The sequence below is a fragment of the Rissa tridactyla genome, chromosome 16 (genome assembly GCF_028500815.1).
Source record: "Rissa tridactyla isolate bRisTri1 chromosome 16, bRisTri1.patW.cur.20221130, whole genome shotgun sequence".
NCBI lineage: Eukaryota > Metazoa > Chordata > Aves > Charadriiformes > Laridae > Rissa > Rissa tridactyla.
This window is the reverse complement of record NC_071481.1, coordinates 4,809,537-4,826,159: the sequence shown is the minus strand read 5'-3', so window position 1 is coordinate 4,826,159 and position 16,623 is coordinate 4,809,537. Positions and strand designations below refer to the sequence as shown.

The window sequence follows — 16,623 nt, the reverse complement described above, 5'->3', positions numbered from 1 at the left end:
AGCCCATCTGTTGCCAGATAGCTGAGTCTTTACATTCTGCCAACGCAGCTTCAGCTGACAGTATGCTACATTATGTATTTTTCTTTTGTATGGAGAGTAGAAGGACTGTCCGGCTCACTATGACTCTCCAACTCCTCTTACTAACTTAACGCATGAGTAGGAACCACCCTGTTATTAAAGGTTTGCAAGGCAAGATGCCATCAGTTAAAAGATGATTGCCCATTGAGGAATACGTGATATAACACAAATCTATTTGCTCAAATACTGGACTTTGATTAGTAACAACGTACAGAACTTGAATGTCAATATAGAAGGATCTGAGGAGGGCTTGTAAATCAGTGGGCAGCTGGCATGCAAAGATACCCACACACTCTAAAACGTTTTCTGTAAAATAAATTATTATTACCTTTAAACTGGAGAACAACCTCGGTTCATTAGGTGTGGCACAAAAGACAGTTTAAAGAACAGAATTTGCTCTGCAGTCCACTTGGGCTACATCATGCATTGTAGCAGAGGAAAGCGCACTGCCATCAACCACAGTAAGACCATCAGGACTCGTTTAAATGATTCTGATTCTGCAGAATTAGGAAGGAGAGACATTTTTAAGAGAAGAAATGCTATGTCCAGGTAAACCTTATTTATCACACAATGACACTACCAGCACCAGATTAATTAATCAGCTGAATCAGTCATGATGAAACTGGGAAACTTCCAAGGATGGAATGCACTGATTGCATTTCACTCTCTAAGCAAAACTCCTCCGACTCAGTGGTGACTAAGGCACTGATTCAGTAAAGCCAATAATTCTTTAGTCCGTATTTTGAGATCAGTTAGATGATTTTGTTTAGTTAGGTGACTAAGTGGTTTGAACTGGCAGTAGAGTGGTTGAGGATACAGACACAGGGGTACTCTGCTGGTGGTGGAGACGGCAAAATGAAATTCTGATTCATATCACCACTGATGTTCCATTGGCACTTACCCTAGAAGCATGGCAAATACAACATCCTCTCAAATTTTGTTCACAGAACTAAATTTGCTTTAAATTGGCCAGTGTGAGACCTGCTGTGCACCAGCCCAATTTGCTGTTAAACAATAACTGTGCTGTTTGCCAGAGGTAACTGCATTTCACAAGCTGACAGAGATTCTCACTTTCTCTGAAATGCCACATGCCATTATTTCAGAGAAACTTGGAGAACTAACTTCAGCACCCTCATTTTTACCACCTATCTCACTCCTACCCTCTGACCTGCTTCTCAAGCTCCAAAAAAACCATTGATTTTTATTTTATTAGTAAGCAACAAAACTGGAACCAATGGCTCCTGGCAGAACATGTTTTCTGTTGCAGCTGAAAAACTATCACACTGATGTCCTTGAAATGCAGTGTGACCAATGCCCAGCTTGCAAGGACCCAGGAGGACACATTTATTGCACTTGTCGGAATGAAGCTGAGCAGCCAGAAACTAAAAGATAAGGTGATAGGGTAAAAATGAGTACTTTTGCTCGCTACTTAAAAGAAGCCAGTGCATACCATAAATACAGAGAGAAGCGAGACATGCTCAGTTAAGTCAATAGCAGATCTGGATCTGATTGTTAGAGCTCAGGATCATAAGTGATTTTGAATACATGCCAAATATGCACCACTAGTTCTCGATATTAGACTTGGACCCTTGTTCAAAGGGGAGGTCTGGGGAAAGGGTCCAAACTTCAAATAGTCTAGAATTGGGTTGAGAAAATGGTCAGTCTTTAAATAAAGAGGCTAGAACTGAGTGTGGGCTTATTTTCATCTCAGTACAATTAATGTCTGCATAGTAGTTTGTTTCCAGGTGAAGATTGCTTTTAATGGGAAGTTAGAACTCAGAACCTAGCTTTGTCTCCTCTACTGAGCATTTGGTTTATCACGGCTGCCTGGAACCACTTCTGAAAGGGGACCAATTGCCATAGAGACTATGCAGTAACGTAATTAAGCTCATGAGAGAGTTGCATGCACAGCCAAGCAAAATATTAGATGAAGGCAACAGCAGACCAGTTTCTGAGAATCTGTATTGCAGCTCCACTCTAGTTCCTCCCATTCCCACTGGAGAAAGCAACAGGAGAAACCTAAAGTACTTTGGGAATTTGAATTAATAGTATTTTTTGGTTCCGATATGGTTTTATCACTCTAAGCCAAGCAGGAAGAATGAACAATGATGACGCTTAGATATTTCAAGGTGAATATAAAAAGTTAATTCTTCACAGTGAGATGTACGAAATGACAGAACACTCTTGTAAGGCAACAGGCAGAAGTGGCGTCTTTTGGGTCATTCAAAAGAAAAACGCCACAACAAAACACTACAGCAATGCCCCACCAGCCTGAAGAGAAAACATACCTGGGTGACCTGTTACAGCTTCTAACCTTGCTGTCCCTAAATACAGAGTAGCAATCTTCTGAACATAAAGAGAAGAAAATTCATTTGCTTTTAGATTCTGTGGGTGAAGATTTTTTAAATTTTTCTTTTAATGCTTTGGAACCTGACTGTATATATTAGAGGAGAAAGAATTAGGGGACTGGTTTTCCCCACAGTCGAAAATTTCCAGAACTGCTTTGATCATGTGTGAGAATTGATTTAGGGGATGCAAATGAAGGCCTTGGCAATCTGAAGAAGAAAATCTTCTCCCCTGACATTTCTGAACGTTCAGAGAATTCTCAACAAGCCATTGAAGTATGGGTTCATCAGAGAGACAAAAAGAAAATTCAACAAGCAAAGAAGTACATAAAACCAACTCGCTTCCTCACAAGAAAACTAGCGGCATTAGCAATCATTCTACCTTGTTTAATCCTTTTTTTCCTGTTTAGACTTACCTTCTATTGCAAAATACACATCTAGAAACATAAAAAGCAATGAAGGGAAGATGCAAGTCTTTCCTTACAAAGAGAAAGACTGAATATTCGGCAACATCATTATAATATTTTACAACTCATTAGCACCTTCCATCCTAGGATCTCCAAGCATTTTACAAGCGTTAATTAATGCACTCGCACAATACTTCTGTGAAGTAAAAAGGCAGGTGTCTCGATATTGTGATGACAGGTGCATTACAATTGAATAAGACAGAATTCCTAAGTTTTCATTTGCATATTTAGGAAAGCGGTGCACAAAGAGGGTAGGTAAAATTAATAAGTACTGCAATACCTTGAAATACCTTGAATTAAGAAATACCGTAATACCTTGAAATACCTTGAACAAACTGGCTTTCAAGTGCATGCTAAAAAGCAATACTTGACTGACTTACAATAAAATTTAGGCTTTATTAAGTAAGTCTTTGCATCTAATACCACAATGGTTATTTTAAACTGTGTTATATAAATAGAAGTGGAGTCTGAATGAAACTGGACCTGGTTCTTAAAAATTTATTTCCTTACTTGGAGGGGTACTGAGGTCTCCCCTAAGTCCCTGAAACCACCATGGCCTCTGAAGCGCATTAAATAAATTATTTGTAAAGCTTAGTAAGACACCACTAAAGACAAAGAGTGAGAGAGTACAGAAAGTGAAACAGCATCAGGAATAAGTTATTTTACTAATCATGCTCTAACTCAATAAAACAAGAATTACAGTCAGGTGCTCTGGCTGAGCCTTTCTACAACACGTGTCAAAAAAAAACCCCAAGGACTCTGGTAGTTCTACGCTGTTTCTGCATGTACTGTACTAACCTGTTCCGAAGAGCAGCATAATGGGCTATGCCCACATTAACAACTGCTTTAACTCCCTGATTTATATAGAAAACTGAACTAGTGATTTATGCTGTGGGGAACAGGGGAGAGGAAAAAAAAAGAAAAAAAAAAAGAGAGTGAACAATTACGGGTTTTCTTTCCAGTTCTATCACAGATGTCCCTTTGGGTCAGCTCCTACCCCTACCTATTTCCTTAACTTACAACATAATACAGTAACATACCACATATAAAAGCATGGCTGGATAAACGAACTCAAATATTTGCACCAGGTACTGGTGACAGCATTTAAATTACTCATCTTACAGATTTTTTTTTTTTTTTTTTGTATTCTTTAGGATCATGGTATTCAGCGAACATCTGGTCCTACAATGATGTTTTCCTCTCCTCTCTGCCTGCCTTCCTGCAAGGCAGAAGAGCCATGTGCATGAGTATTCCGCTCCCCAAGAGCCATATGGGAATGTAAAGGCATTCTCTGAATTCATTACCCTGCCCCACAATATGATTCCGTCTTTGTGCGGGCAAGAAAATGGATGTTAATTTATTCCTTATTGCTAATTTGAAAAGGAGCACAAACACAACAGTTCCATTGCAGAGACTTCTACCAAGGGTGTAGTTTAAGTCCAATTATGTGCTATTAGTACATTTGCTCTTTGTTCCTGTGGCATATTAATCACACGTCTAGTATTCTGATAATTAACACAATTATACTCTTTATTTTCCCCTTTCGTTAGACAATATTCTTGCATTTTACTCATATAAGTAGTTTTCTGTAGGTAAAAGGAGCCAAATTATTACATATTAATAAAATCAAGCAACGTGAGCTTATACAGAGACGTTCCAGCAGTGTTCTACAGCAAAAAGAAAAGCAGATGCTCTCCGGTTGGGCTGCAGTCTATCTCAGAGGCTTCTGAAAGGAAAACCAAATTACAAGCCTCCAGTTGTGTATCCAGCATTATAATCCCCGTCTGAAGCAGCAGGGCCCTACGGACTGTGCTTGTACTGCCACACACAGCGCTTCCAGCAACGTCATCGCTGCTGCTCAGAGGCTCGCTGCCACCAAGATCTTTCCTCTCCCACTGACAGCCATGAAACTCAATGATATTCAGGAAAAAAAAAAAGTTACAAAGAGTAAACCAAGATGGTTTAAAATTGCACAGATCACCCACAAATAAACACTTAGCAGATATTCCAGAGAGGAATTAAGGAACACCACAAACAAAAGGTAAAGTGGGTAGATTTGACTAAACTAAGTAGGTATGGATATACTCTACGGACACCTCAAAGATACTTTTTTTTTTCCCCTCCAGGACAAATTCTTGTTCCTCTGAAAACAAGTTACTCTTTCCCTACAGTTTTCTCTAAAAACCTACCTGAATCTCCACTAGGTCTCGTACACTGCTATGGCTAAAAACGCCCCGCTATGGAAAAAAAAGCTATCCAGCAGTTTCCTTCTCTAAATGCTTGTTTGGGAAAGAAGAAGGAGGAACAAAATATTACGTCTTCCTGCAACAGGGTAGAAATTTAGTAGAAGGTTGTTCAGCGCTCAGCTCCCACATCCCTCATGTCCAGATCTGCAGTGGGTCTGGCTGCAGGACAGGGGGTGTCACCCATAAAATCAATGTCACTCGCTCCTTCCAGAGACAGCAGGTCATTCCTTACTGCTATCTGGTACAAGTTTTACCAGTGAGGCTTGTTTATGATGGCAAATCACCATTAACTGTGCCTGGCTCCATTACTGGGAATTCCTCCTGACTGTACTGCACTGCTGTCAGGTCCCTTGGGAAAGAGGAGAAATAAAACCTCAGCAGGCAAATACTAGCGTTGAAAAGCCTTGTTCTGCCTTTCCTGAAAACACCATCTGGAATATTTTTTATTTTGAATGGTTGACTAGTAGACCAAAATTATCTAAGGGCTTTCTGAAGACAGTTTTTTTTATTATTTCCTATACAGTCCAAAAATCACAACAACCTCCCAAAACTGATCTTAGGTGCCAGTTGTATGGACCCTATTCAGACAGCACAGAGCTCTTGCCCTAAGTATTTGCAAAGGTAAGGTTTGAGACAGGACAGGGCCGCTATGTTCTCTTCCTGATGACGCCACTGACATTCTATCCACAGACAAGTCCCTTAATCTCTCTATGCCTCATTTATCCTCTCAATTGAATGCAACTTGTCTATTCCACAAGGAGGTAGTAAGACTTCATTAGCTGTTTTTAAAGTACTTTAAGATCCTAGGATGAAAGCCTCTCTAGAAATTCAGAGTATTATTATTTTCATTAAAAAGGCAGCATTTATAAATTCCCTGCTATTAAATGACAATATATATCATGAACAATTCCAATTTCCAAACAAATCTTGAGAAACACAAAGTCTGATACTACTTTAAATACCCTATGCAATAAGAAATATTCAGAGCCAAGAATATTACACAAAAGCACAAACATGTTATCGTGATCTCTACTTGTCTGTTCATTGACTTTCAGTCAATGTCCAGATTTATCTGTATTTTCTTGAGAATACATTTTGAGTAAAGATTGTAAACTCCTAACAGTACAGCCTAGAAGAAAGCTGTCATGTTTAACTTTTTTTCCTGATATTCGTGGCCTCATTATTAAACTGTATTAACAAAAGTTACAAGGATAAAGACTGCAAAGCTGCTTTTTTCTTTTCTGCCTAAACGTAGATTTTTTTTTTTCCTGAAAACGTGTAACACTTCTTAGAGCAATCACTCATCTGCATCAAATGTTTAGTCTTCAGACTTGTGCTTGAAGCAGCTTTAGAACTGACGTAGGGCATGGAGAGCTGGGAACAGCAGAATACCAGAAAAAACCAAATTATTCAATATTTGATTCTTTCTTCAGTATTACTCCTTTCCAATCCTTGTAACCAGTTTAGGAAGCCGAAGTTATACTACTATGCTACCACATTCACATGAGAAAAGAAAATTCGTGTCTCCTCTTCTCCTTTGAGTGCTTTTAGCAGACCAAATCTAATAATAACAAAGCCAAGGTGGCACAACACCACTACAGGACAGAAAATCAGCACTGGTCTTCCCATGGTCAAAACTCATTCTATTGACGTCCTCATGAGGGACTGGAAGAAAGGTCAGCATAGAAACTACTTTATGAAAGACACTGGAACGGAGCCTGTTAGGGTTAATTGTAGGCTGTTCATAGGTAAATGAAATAAAACTATCCTGCAGCAACTGAGAGCCTCAAAAACCAGATCAAAAGACAGAGGGTCAGAATTCATTTTTCTTCTTCACCCCACAACGTCCATATTTTCCACAGAGCTCAGCCTTTTAAAAACAGGGCATTTTTAAACATTTGCCCACGTACATCTTTTAATAATGGCCTTAAAAACAAGTAAATAAAGGTCACTGTGTTCACTAACTGTCTATACAGAAAGCATTTAGAGTAAATGCTTTTTATTGCCCATGCAATTCATTCTTCTGCAGAATGGATGCTCAGTGGGACAGCAGAGTAGGTGCCCACGCTGCAGCCAGCGTCCTAAGAACAAGCCCCTCTGTTTGCACAGATCCCAGCTAAATTAGTTGGTATCAGTGAATGGACTGCCAGGATCTGGACCATGGGTTGTAAGTTTCCCAGATCTCCCTGGATCTTGCAGGTGTAATTTGAATATTCATCATGCAAAATTAGATTTCATATCATTACACACAAGTGCTTCGTACTCTCAAGAAAACAGGGAACTGCATGGTGCTGCAAATGGGCCCAACCTTGCTGTCTCTGAAGCTGATGTGAACACTATTATTTAGATGTGGAAAAATGGGATCAATTTTACTAAACAGTTCTTCTGAGACAGAGTTCTAGTTGCCATACTTTCTACACCGCATAGGTTTTTTTAAGACAACAAAAATAAGCTAAAAACATGCTGTTTGTCTTGCAATTGGCTTCAAGCAAACTGTTGTTCTTGTTCTACTTGTAGTATCTGACCTGAACTCCTCGCCACTCCTGCCCTGGTCAAATTCATCACATCTGGCAATAACAGTCTGCAGGTTTCCTAGACATTTTCCACATAGTCTCAAAGCATTTCACACATTGATATATTAAAAACTTCACAAACCTCTGCAAGGCATGGTCAATACCTTTACTGTCTGCTGAAGAAAATGATGAATTCTTGTATATCAGTCACAAAAAGTGTCTGGGGCAAAATTCAGAATTGATGCAGACATCCCAATTTCTGAGGCCGTGTTTTAGCTATATAAGCTATCTCTAGTGCTTTAAGAAGTCCCTTTCAAAATTATCTGGTCCAGGAGGAAAGCCCCTTTTCACTCTTTTTTTATTATTATATCTTTCTCTAAAATTCCAGTGCTCCTAGCTTCTTCCTAGCAGTGCCTTGGCTATTTAAGTCACAGTCTCATCAGACAAGTGCTGCTAAATCCTTTGTTACATATTTATTTCTATTCTGACAGATACCAGTTGTAACCCTTCCTTGCAGTAAGCCACTGCCCTGCTGACCTTCACTCTAATTGCAGATTTGCTAATCATGTTTTGATCACCCACCCATCTAATCGCTGCCTGCTGCAAGCCACAGAGCCAGCCCTATTTTCAGGGAAGAGGAGCATAACACGCAAATGCAACGCTTGTGTTCACGTCCGTATGGAAGGGATCAGAGGATTAAGAGGAACAGTCAGCCGTGATTAACGCTGCCGAGGGAGCCAGAGCTCCTTGCCAACAGCAGGGGCCGATTGCCTCCCTGTGGGGAGCTCCAAGGCAGACATTCTCCCTACAAGGACACATCTGTCTGCTGTTTTTAAAGCTAGATGCTGCTTTCCATTGCTACTCTGCAATAAAAAGGAGGTTAAACACTGACAGCAGACTCTCTTGGGGTGGGAAGGTTGTGTTAAAGTAGTGGAATACTCTTCTGGGAACGTACTGAAGATAAACAGATGTTTGTTTCTACCACTGACTCAGCCACTGACCTACCACCAGCAGGAAACCAGCAGAATTCAATTCAGAGGCTTTCGTAGAGGCTGAACAGGTGTTATGAACACATTAACCTTAAAAGGGAGCCAGCAAAGAGCTGTATCGTCTTAACAGAGCAGGAAACAAATACACACTCAGAGCTAAGGCTCATGTACCCAGCAGAACCAACATCGCCATGGTTTGTACTCAGCACGAAGGCAAGGATGTTCCCCTGCCCCCAACCAACCTAACACACGTAAGTGAATCTGAGTGATTTCAAATAATTACCCCATCCCAACATGTGCTGCTTTAATGTATCTGTTAGATTAACTCCATGTTTTCCTCTCCCCAGTGAAGGAAGATAAAACATTTCTAGCGAGTTCTTTTGTAAAGGTTATGTGCCCACTTCTTCTGTGGGATCAGCTTCTGCTGGACCCAACGTGATCTCAAGGACCATCCTACTACCTAGACAGACATTCAGCAGCCATGAATCTCCATTCCACCTGTACCTTTTAACATTTCAGGGTTTCTCCTGTTTTCAGTATGGACGAGCCTCTGATGTAAGACTTCTTACGTTTTCTCTTTCTGGTCTATCCACTCTTCTTCTGTGTCAGTCAAACATGGACCAGCTGAAGAAGTGGAATGACACACTGTCTTCTGCAAAGGAAGCGGGGGGGAGGGGGCTGTAAATCCCGTGTTGTGTTAAATGACTGAAGCACAGCGCTTTGTACAGCGTTCTAACAGCACACGTTTCTCTGTGTTTATTGCTGCTTCAATGATACATTGCCCGTTGAGTGTAAGTAAAAAGCTTATGAGATGAGACAGGCGTATCATCCTGTCTGGAGCTCGGCTTACACAGGCCGCTTCGTGCAGCCCTAGGAAGAGCCTCTGGGAATGACCAGTGTCTATGTAACATTGTATTAAAACACAACTTAGGATAGGTCAAGTATTTATTGACCTGATCTAAAAATCAGTCTGAGTGCCCGTTTTTTGCCAATTTGAACAGGAGGGGTACGATGACAGCTAAAATTACAGAGGTTCTGCAATGACTGAGGAGTCCTCAAACAGAGCAATATGCACAGGAGCTAGTCTCTTCTATTTGTTGAAGCCATGCTTTATGTACAAGATTATCACATGGCATTCTACAGCCCTAATCCTACACCCTGAAGCAGTAGCGTAGGTAAGAGTTTTCGACCATTTTCTAAAGTAATGTCACTAGTAACCAGTGAGCCATCCCAGACAGAAAAGATACTTGAGCAATGAAGGAGAAAAAGACCCTAAATATCTGTAGAATAGCCCTATTTTTTTTTCCAATGAAAGGCACACAAAGCCACACATCATACACTAGATATGCACAAGAGAGTTCAGCATTAGAACACCATCATACCCTTTCCCCTCAAGCATCTCTGCTCCCTTTGCTTCCCCGCTCTCATTCTGCCTGACAGCTCCTTAATCACAGAATCTCTGTCACATGCATAAAGTATTATTTATCCTCCAGCACAGAGGAAAACGCATTTATAGCCTACTGTGTTTTCCCCTTTAATCTCTCTCTTTTCCCCCTTACTGGTCCCTCTCTCTTTTTAGTAGCTCTAAGCAAGAACGGTGCTAACAACCTTTGGAAAGATTTATTCAGGTCCAGACAGGAACCAACTCTCTGCACTCTGTCAAAACAGGAGACTAAAGAAACAACATAAATGACTCTTCTTTCTACCCAGATGGCAGAACACACTATCCCATCAGATCACAAAAGCAGCGCGGCCTCTCCTGCAAAGACGTCAGCATGTGTCATTTTAGAATTACAGAACCAATTTAATTGTGGCTGAAGCTCAACTAAGTCACTACCCCATCCTGCTGATGAAATGTTGCTTACAATCCCTAAGTGATGTCTATCTAATAGTACTTGTGTTTCAGAGGTGGTTTTGTGGCTTTGCTCTATAGCAACCTGACAGTTGAATTTAACATTCCTTCTCTCTGAGCTGAACTCAAGGTGTTGAATTTAAGCTGTGAGCACTGCCAGGTCTAGGATCTTACTAAGTCAAACACCTCATTATCTGTGATCCATCTCACTAGTACTTAAGCCACAGTGCTTTTTCTGACAAATTCTCTATTTAAACCTCTAAGGCCAGAGGAAAGGATGTTCTCTACAGAAGGATACGAGCTGTGAATCTTTGCATACACAGCAGTGTTACCATGCTAGTCTACTATTTACAAGAGCAGGTACATATCTGAGCTCTGCTGGTTTTGGTGTTTGCAGAATCCTTGCAAAGCTTTTCCTGTTTATTACTTGTTTGTAGTTAATCTGAACACTTGGTTATTTAGGTATTGCCTCCTCCTCTTGACAATGGCACTGAAAGTGAAAAGATTTAATTTAACTCCCTGCACCGCTCCAACCCCCTGACATCTAGACTTTGCTGCAAGAGAGAAAAAAAAAAAAAGGCAAGTACAAACAACCATGTACCTAGGATAAACCCAAATGTCCCATTTAGTTTCAGAAGACCGTGACCTCAAGGTGGAAGCCAGACTAAAACAAAAGGCTGTACTGTACGCCCATATGGTAGGAGCAGCTAAGCATGGTACAGAACCAGCACGCAGCACAGCTCCTTTTAGAGGGAGACTGTGAAGTCTGGTGCTGCTGGTGAGGCAAGTCAAAAGCTTAAGATTCTGTCCACTTTAATTACCATCTTTCTCCAGGCTCAAAGAAGCTTACGAAAATACAACAGTGAGGCAGAATCCTCTTCTTAACACTTCCACCAATAGAAATTCATCCATTCCTGACCTGTCCCCATCTTCCTCCTCACACACCCCAGAGATTTAGCAGAATCTAGGCATTAAAGAATAAACCATAGAGCACAGGCTGTGCTGTGAAGTGCTCTACTTGCAGGACAAAACTCCATGCGCAGCTGCAACCAAGCACAGACTTCAGGCATCCATGCAGTGATCAATGAGGGGACACATAGTTTAACGTCCATCTGCTGCAGGCACTTGAGGTACCTGACAAAAGACGGAAGGAAAATGCTTGGCTACCACTGTCCATTCCAATCACATTTAATGCAATTTACACTGTGCACCCTGATTAGGGGGTCACAAGTAAAGCCGAAAATGGATTACAGTGCATAGTTAGCAGCCACACAAGCTTCTTCCCCTGCTTCATGGGACGAATGTATGTGTATAATAACAAACACCCAAAGCTGCTCTCTTCTGAAGCAGCATCCTTCCTCTGAAAACACGGAAAACTTTCCATCCCTTAAAAAAAAAAAAAAAAAACCAAAACCAAATGCCCAAACCATCAGTGACAAAGCAGTGAGACCATCATAGTCTTACCCTATGCTATAAAGACAATGACTGCTTCCAGGGACATCCTCCCTTGCTGCCGAGGCTGAACACAGGGCTCTTGTTTGCAAACTAGTTGTCATTAAACTCAATTTCAGTTCCAGTCAGAGGTTGCTCTGCAGCCTGGGACCACCGTAATGCATTTAGCTTCTCTGGAGGAACAGAATAAGGGCAGGAAACAAAAGCAACTTCTGAGCTCTTGTGGCAGCTTAAAACAAAACCCCACAGGCAGAACATCTAGAGAGCAAGGTTTTGGAGCCACATCCTTATTCTGGTGTATCTCTACATCAAGCCTTGATCCATACTTATCCATGCTCATTTCACAAAATCCCCCTCACTCGGGGAAAGATATTTTCAGAATAATCATCCTTGTTTCTTACATCGGTTGGAATATTGCAAGCATCAGGAGAGTACTGAGTTACGGCCATACGCTTTAGCTAAGAAGAGTAGTAAAATTACTTTCACCTCACTGCAAGATGGGAGTTTTATGTGGCATGGGGACTACAGTGTAAACACCAAACTCTTCATGCTTGAATAACTTGATTTGTGCCTTCCAAAATTTGTTAGCTATAGAAAAGTGGTGTGCATTGCAAGTAAAAGATAGGGAATTAACTCTTCGCTTGGGCCTAAGACCCTAACAGTCAAGCCAAGAACATTATTAAATACATATTCAAACATAAATCTAGCTACGTGGATCCCTAATATTGTAAGAGTCTCAACTCAGAACACAGATGTAACCTTAGGATTCAGCTCAACCAACTTAAAGTAACAGGTTAACATGAAGTATTAGTTATTAACCACCTGTGTTACTCACAGACTGGGTAAAGGGCCTTTTTCTCTGGGGGTGTGCAAAGAGCTCAGATGCTGTGTAGCAATGACACACACAACACATGGGGAGAGCCTGCTGGCTATGAACTGAGTGTCTCCAGCTGCCCCCACCAAGCGTACAGGCAGGATCATCTTCTGAGCCTGTAGGGACTGCTGGCTTTGGAACTGCATCAGAACAGGGCAGCAATAATTGCTTGAAGTGAAAAAACTAAAAAAAAGTATAGATGTATCAGCGCACACCTGGGTTGGGAGTTAGTACTGTAATTGTTAAACAAAGGCTGCAAGTTTATTTTCTGAGTTTCACAGGCCTCTGGTCACAGATTAGCATTTAGTAGCAAGGAGAGTTAACCTGGAAAATGTCAAGACAGCAAAAAGCTCTGTGCATGTAAGTATTTCATGCTGATACATGAGGCAGCTTGTAAGCAGGCCAGGTTATAAAGCTTCAAAAAAAATTTTTTCTCTTTTCCAAAATAAACAATCCCCAAAATTGAACTGCTTGAGGCTACAAAGGAAACTAGCCAGGTTGTTTATAACATACTGCAGGAATTCTGCTTACGGCAAATCAGCTGCAAAGAAAACGAAAGCAGGGCTCAGAAGATAGTAGGTGATTTCTTTTCTGTCTTTGTATGGGAAACTAATACAGTCAGACAGGGAATAGATTCAAGCTCCTCTCTTATCCGGGTAACTAACAACAATGCTCCTCCCTGTATATACCACTTTTCTATGTGTACAACTGTGAAAATCATCAGTAACAAGAAGAGGTTTAATGGAAACTGTAGTGCAAAGTCTCTGTAGAGACTTGCTGTATTTACACCCAGCAAGTCTCTGGCAGATCTGAAGAGCCACAGCAATCCAGTGACCTATTTACTGCCGCTCTGAAGAAGTCACAGGATCTACAGGATACAAAATCTGCAGGATGTGAGCGCTACAGCAAACTGATCATGCTCCACCAGAGGCTGCAGGAAAAAAGTATGTCCCACCAGCACTATGCCTGGCTCATGATTACCAAAACCTGACACATTTTAACACCTTTAAAAGCTAGTTTTGTGCAAGGCCATTCCTATTGCCTAAGTTTGTTGAAATAATTCATCCAGGCCTGACAGAATCCTTTACACTAGTCTGCAGCAGAAGTTAAATAAGTAAAAACATTTAACCTAAAAGAAATTAAAAAAAAATATTTCCTGTTGATGTTGTGAACAGGGGAGGATTTGCCTTGCATACACCACAGACTGACTGCAGGCCTGGGTAACACACAGGTCCAATTTCATTTGAGTGTTGAACAGGCTGATGCTGAGGGTAGATGTACACCACATTGCAGTCAATTTAAATATCAACTGCATTCAACAAATACCCCACCAAGGCAGCAACTGTGCAACACTTTAGTGCTCCTGCTCCTCTTGCACCTAAAACAACTATTCTGCAATTTTAACAAAGCTTCTTAAAAGCTCTTTATTAACAACTAATCTTTGGAACACTCCGTTACTGATGAGTAACAGTGAGGAAGAGACGCTTACTCACTAAGGACTCTTTCTTTTGTAGAGACTGAATACAACTGAAGATTTCTTAAACCTCCAGAAACTGTTCATACTGCACTGTTGGCTTCTGCTGGCTCCAACACCCCGCAGCCTCGTTTGCTGTCAGCTCTGCCACACAGTCCTTTAGGAAGCAAGAGACCAAAAAGAAAACTGAAGCACTAATCTTAAAGTAATTCATACATTCCCCTCAGTGCCCTGGCACTCAGTATGTCTTTCATATATATTTGTTTCAAAGCCTTCAGCTTCTGGTCTTTATTATTTTTTCCTCTTGCATTATAAAACACTGATAACTTTAGACATGTCATGGCTCCATTCTTGTAACAGATTCTCAATAGCTACAGACATTTATCCCACATATGACCCTCAAGTCTTATTTAGGATGATCTCTTTGATAGGTGACCGGGGTCTTTGAATTTCATGGGCCACTTAATCTTTAGCCCTCACCAGAACTATTTAGGCTGATGGTGAATTAGAAATGTAGACCTTATGAAACTGAAACAGATTTAATGGTAAAGCATTAGAAACTTTCACACAGGCCACTGAACAGCCAAGAGAAGGAAACAACTTATAGTAACTACTTACCTTAGATAGGAAAAGGAACAAGAAATCCGAAGAGCTTATTTTATTTATTAGCGGTACGGCCTCTTCCGGGCAATAGCTCCTTCCAAAGTGTTGCTGTGCCACCAGATCACATGTTCTGTTACTCCAGGCTTTATTTTAGGACCTGGGAGAATCAATCTAAAGGCCTATGTGAATGGTGGAATCTCATTTTCATTTACAAGGGGCAATGCTCACAGACACAATGACCTACCGACAATTACAGCAATTGCTACCCATCTGGAGAGAGATGAGAGGAGTATGAGATTCAGCTCTAAATCTTTTCTTTAAGCTCTGGAAAACACAGCATATTGGGAGAGGCAGATGATAAGCTTGGTAAGAGAAGTACAAGAGCACATTGCGAATATCTAAAGGAACACATCTCCCAAAAAGACCACCAAAAGGATGCGTGCTTTTTTGGAAGATGACTCTAGAGCTTTTATGTTCCCTTACTTAATGCCTTAAACACTATTTGGCTGGTAGTTTTGTCTACACAGCCTTTTCTATTTACAAATGTATTTCAGTTTACATCCATACCCACCTTTGACCTCTAAAACATTAGATTTCTTATTTTTAATCAGTAATAGTTTGCTTGAAGAGCCAAAAGCACAAAGGTAAAGCTAGAGAAATGTGCACGTACAATAAACATGTCAACCATGCGGATGTACTCTGTGCACGTTTCTCTACCTCCCTACTAATCCAGGCTCCGCAGTAGTAATAGGGATTTAGTTTTCATAGCAAGAAGATAAATACTTAGAAATATAGTTCAAGGGGAATATTGGAAAGCCCTCTTTGTCCACTACTTTCTCCCTGATTTATATACGAATTCTTTATTATAAATCTTCTAGCCCTGTTTTAAAGTTAAGAAATGACCAGTGGGGAGGAGGGGAGCGGACCCGTAACAAAGCAAGCACAAATATTCTCAAGAGACTCCACCTCCTCCAGTCTCTGAATCCCAAATCATGTTGTTATACAACACATTGCCATTTCTCAATATATCCTTCTCAACATATTACTCAAGACTCCGAGTTTGGGGTCTACCTGGAAGTCTTCCACAAAGGTGAGGCAAGTATTTTCCATTTGGTGGTTTAACAATATAATAAATCAATAAGAAACAAGAGTAGCTATTAAAAAACTGTATTTTCCCTCCCCCCAACAGTTACATTTTTAGTGAAAAGATTAAACCACATAAACACTTCACTCTTCTCCTTGAAAAGATTTAACAGCTCAGAAATGCCATAGGTACACATGGAGGATGCATGTTAGCTTGACAAGGACAGGCCACCACAACCCAGCCCCTTCATTCCCAGCCAGCAGCCAGAAACACACATATCACCTTAAATTAACCCTTTAAGGGCTGTCCCCCCTTTGCACCAAAGTTAACATTAAAGTGCCTCTTAGGCAACCAGGTCAAAATTTAAACAATTTTGGGGCTTATTCCTGGTTTATTTTAATAAATTTCTTATCAATCCCCAACAAACAGGGGTAAAACATTTACTTTCACACTGAACTTGACAAAGCTGCAACTGAATCAAAAAGATCTTTTTCACAAATAGATGTACAGTTGTTCTCATTACACAGTATTTATTTGCTCAAGGTAACTTCCCTCCTTGTGCTCAGAAGTCCGTTCTTCCTTTTGCGTACGTTCCATGGTTTCTCTCAAGCTTCTTCCCCATTTTTACACCATAACAGCATCCTGT

General features: G+C 40.7%; 1 protein-coding gene across 1 annotated transcript in view; it reads right to left on the bottom strand.

Annotated features, from left to right (window-relative positions):
• CLSTN1 (calsyntenin 1) overlaps positions 1 to 9,167 on the bottom strand; it is a 51,041-nt gene extending 41,874 nt beyond the window's left edge. The window contains exon 1 of the mRNA XM_054222298.1: positions 9,143 to 9,167. Within this exon, the coding sequence (XP_054078273.1) occupies positions 9,143 to 9,152 (10 nt within the window). The 5' untranslated portion in view covers positions 9,153 to 9,167. The remainder of the gene's footprint in view (positions 1 to 9,142) is intronic.
• Positions 9,168 to 16,623: the final 7,456 nt, after the last annotated feature.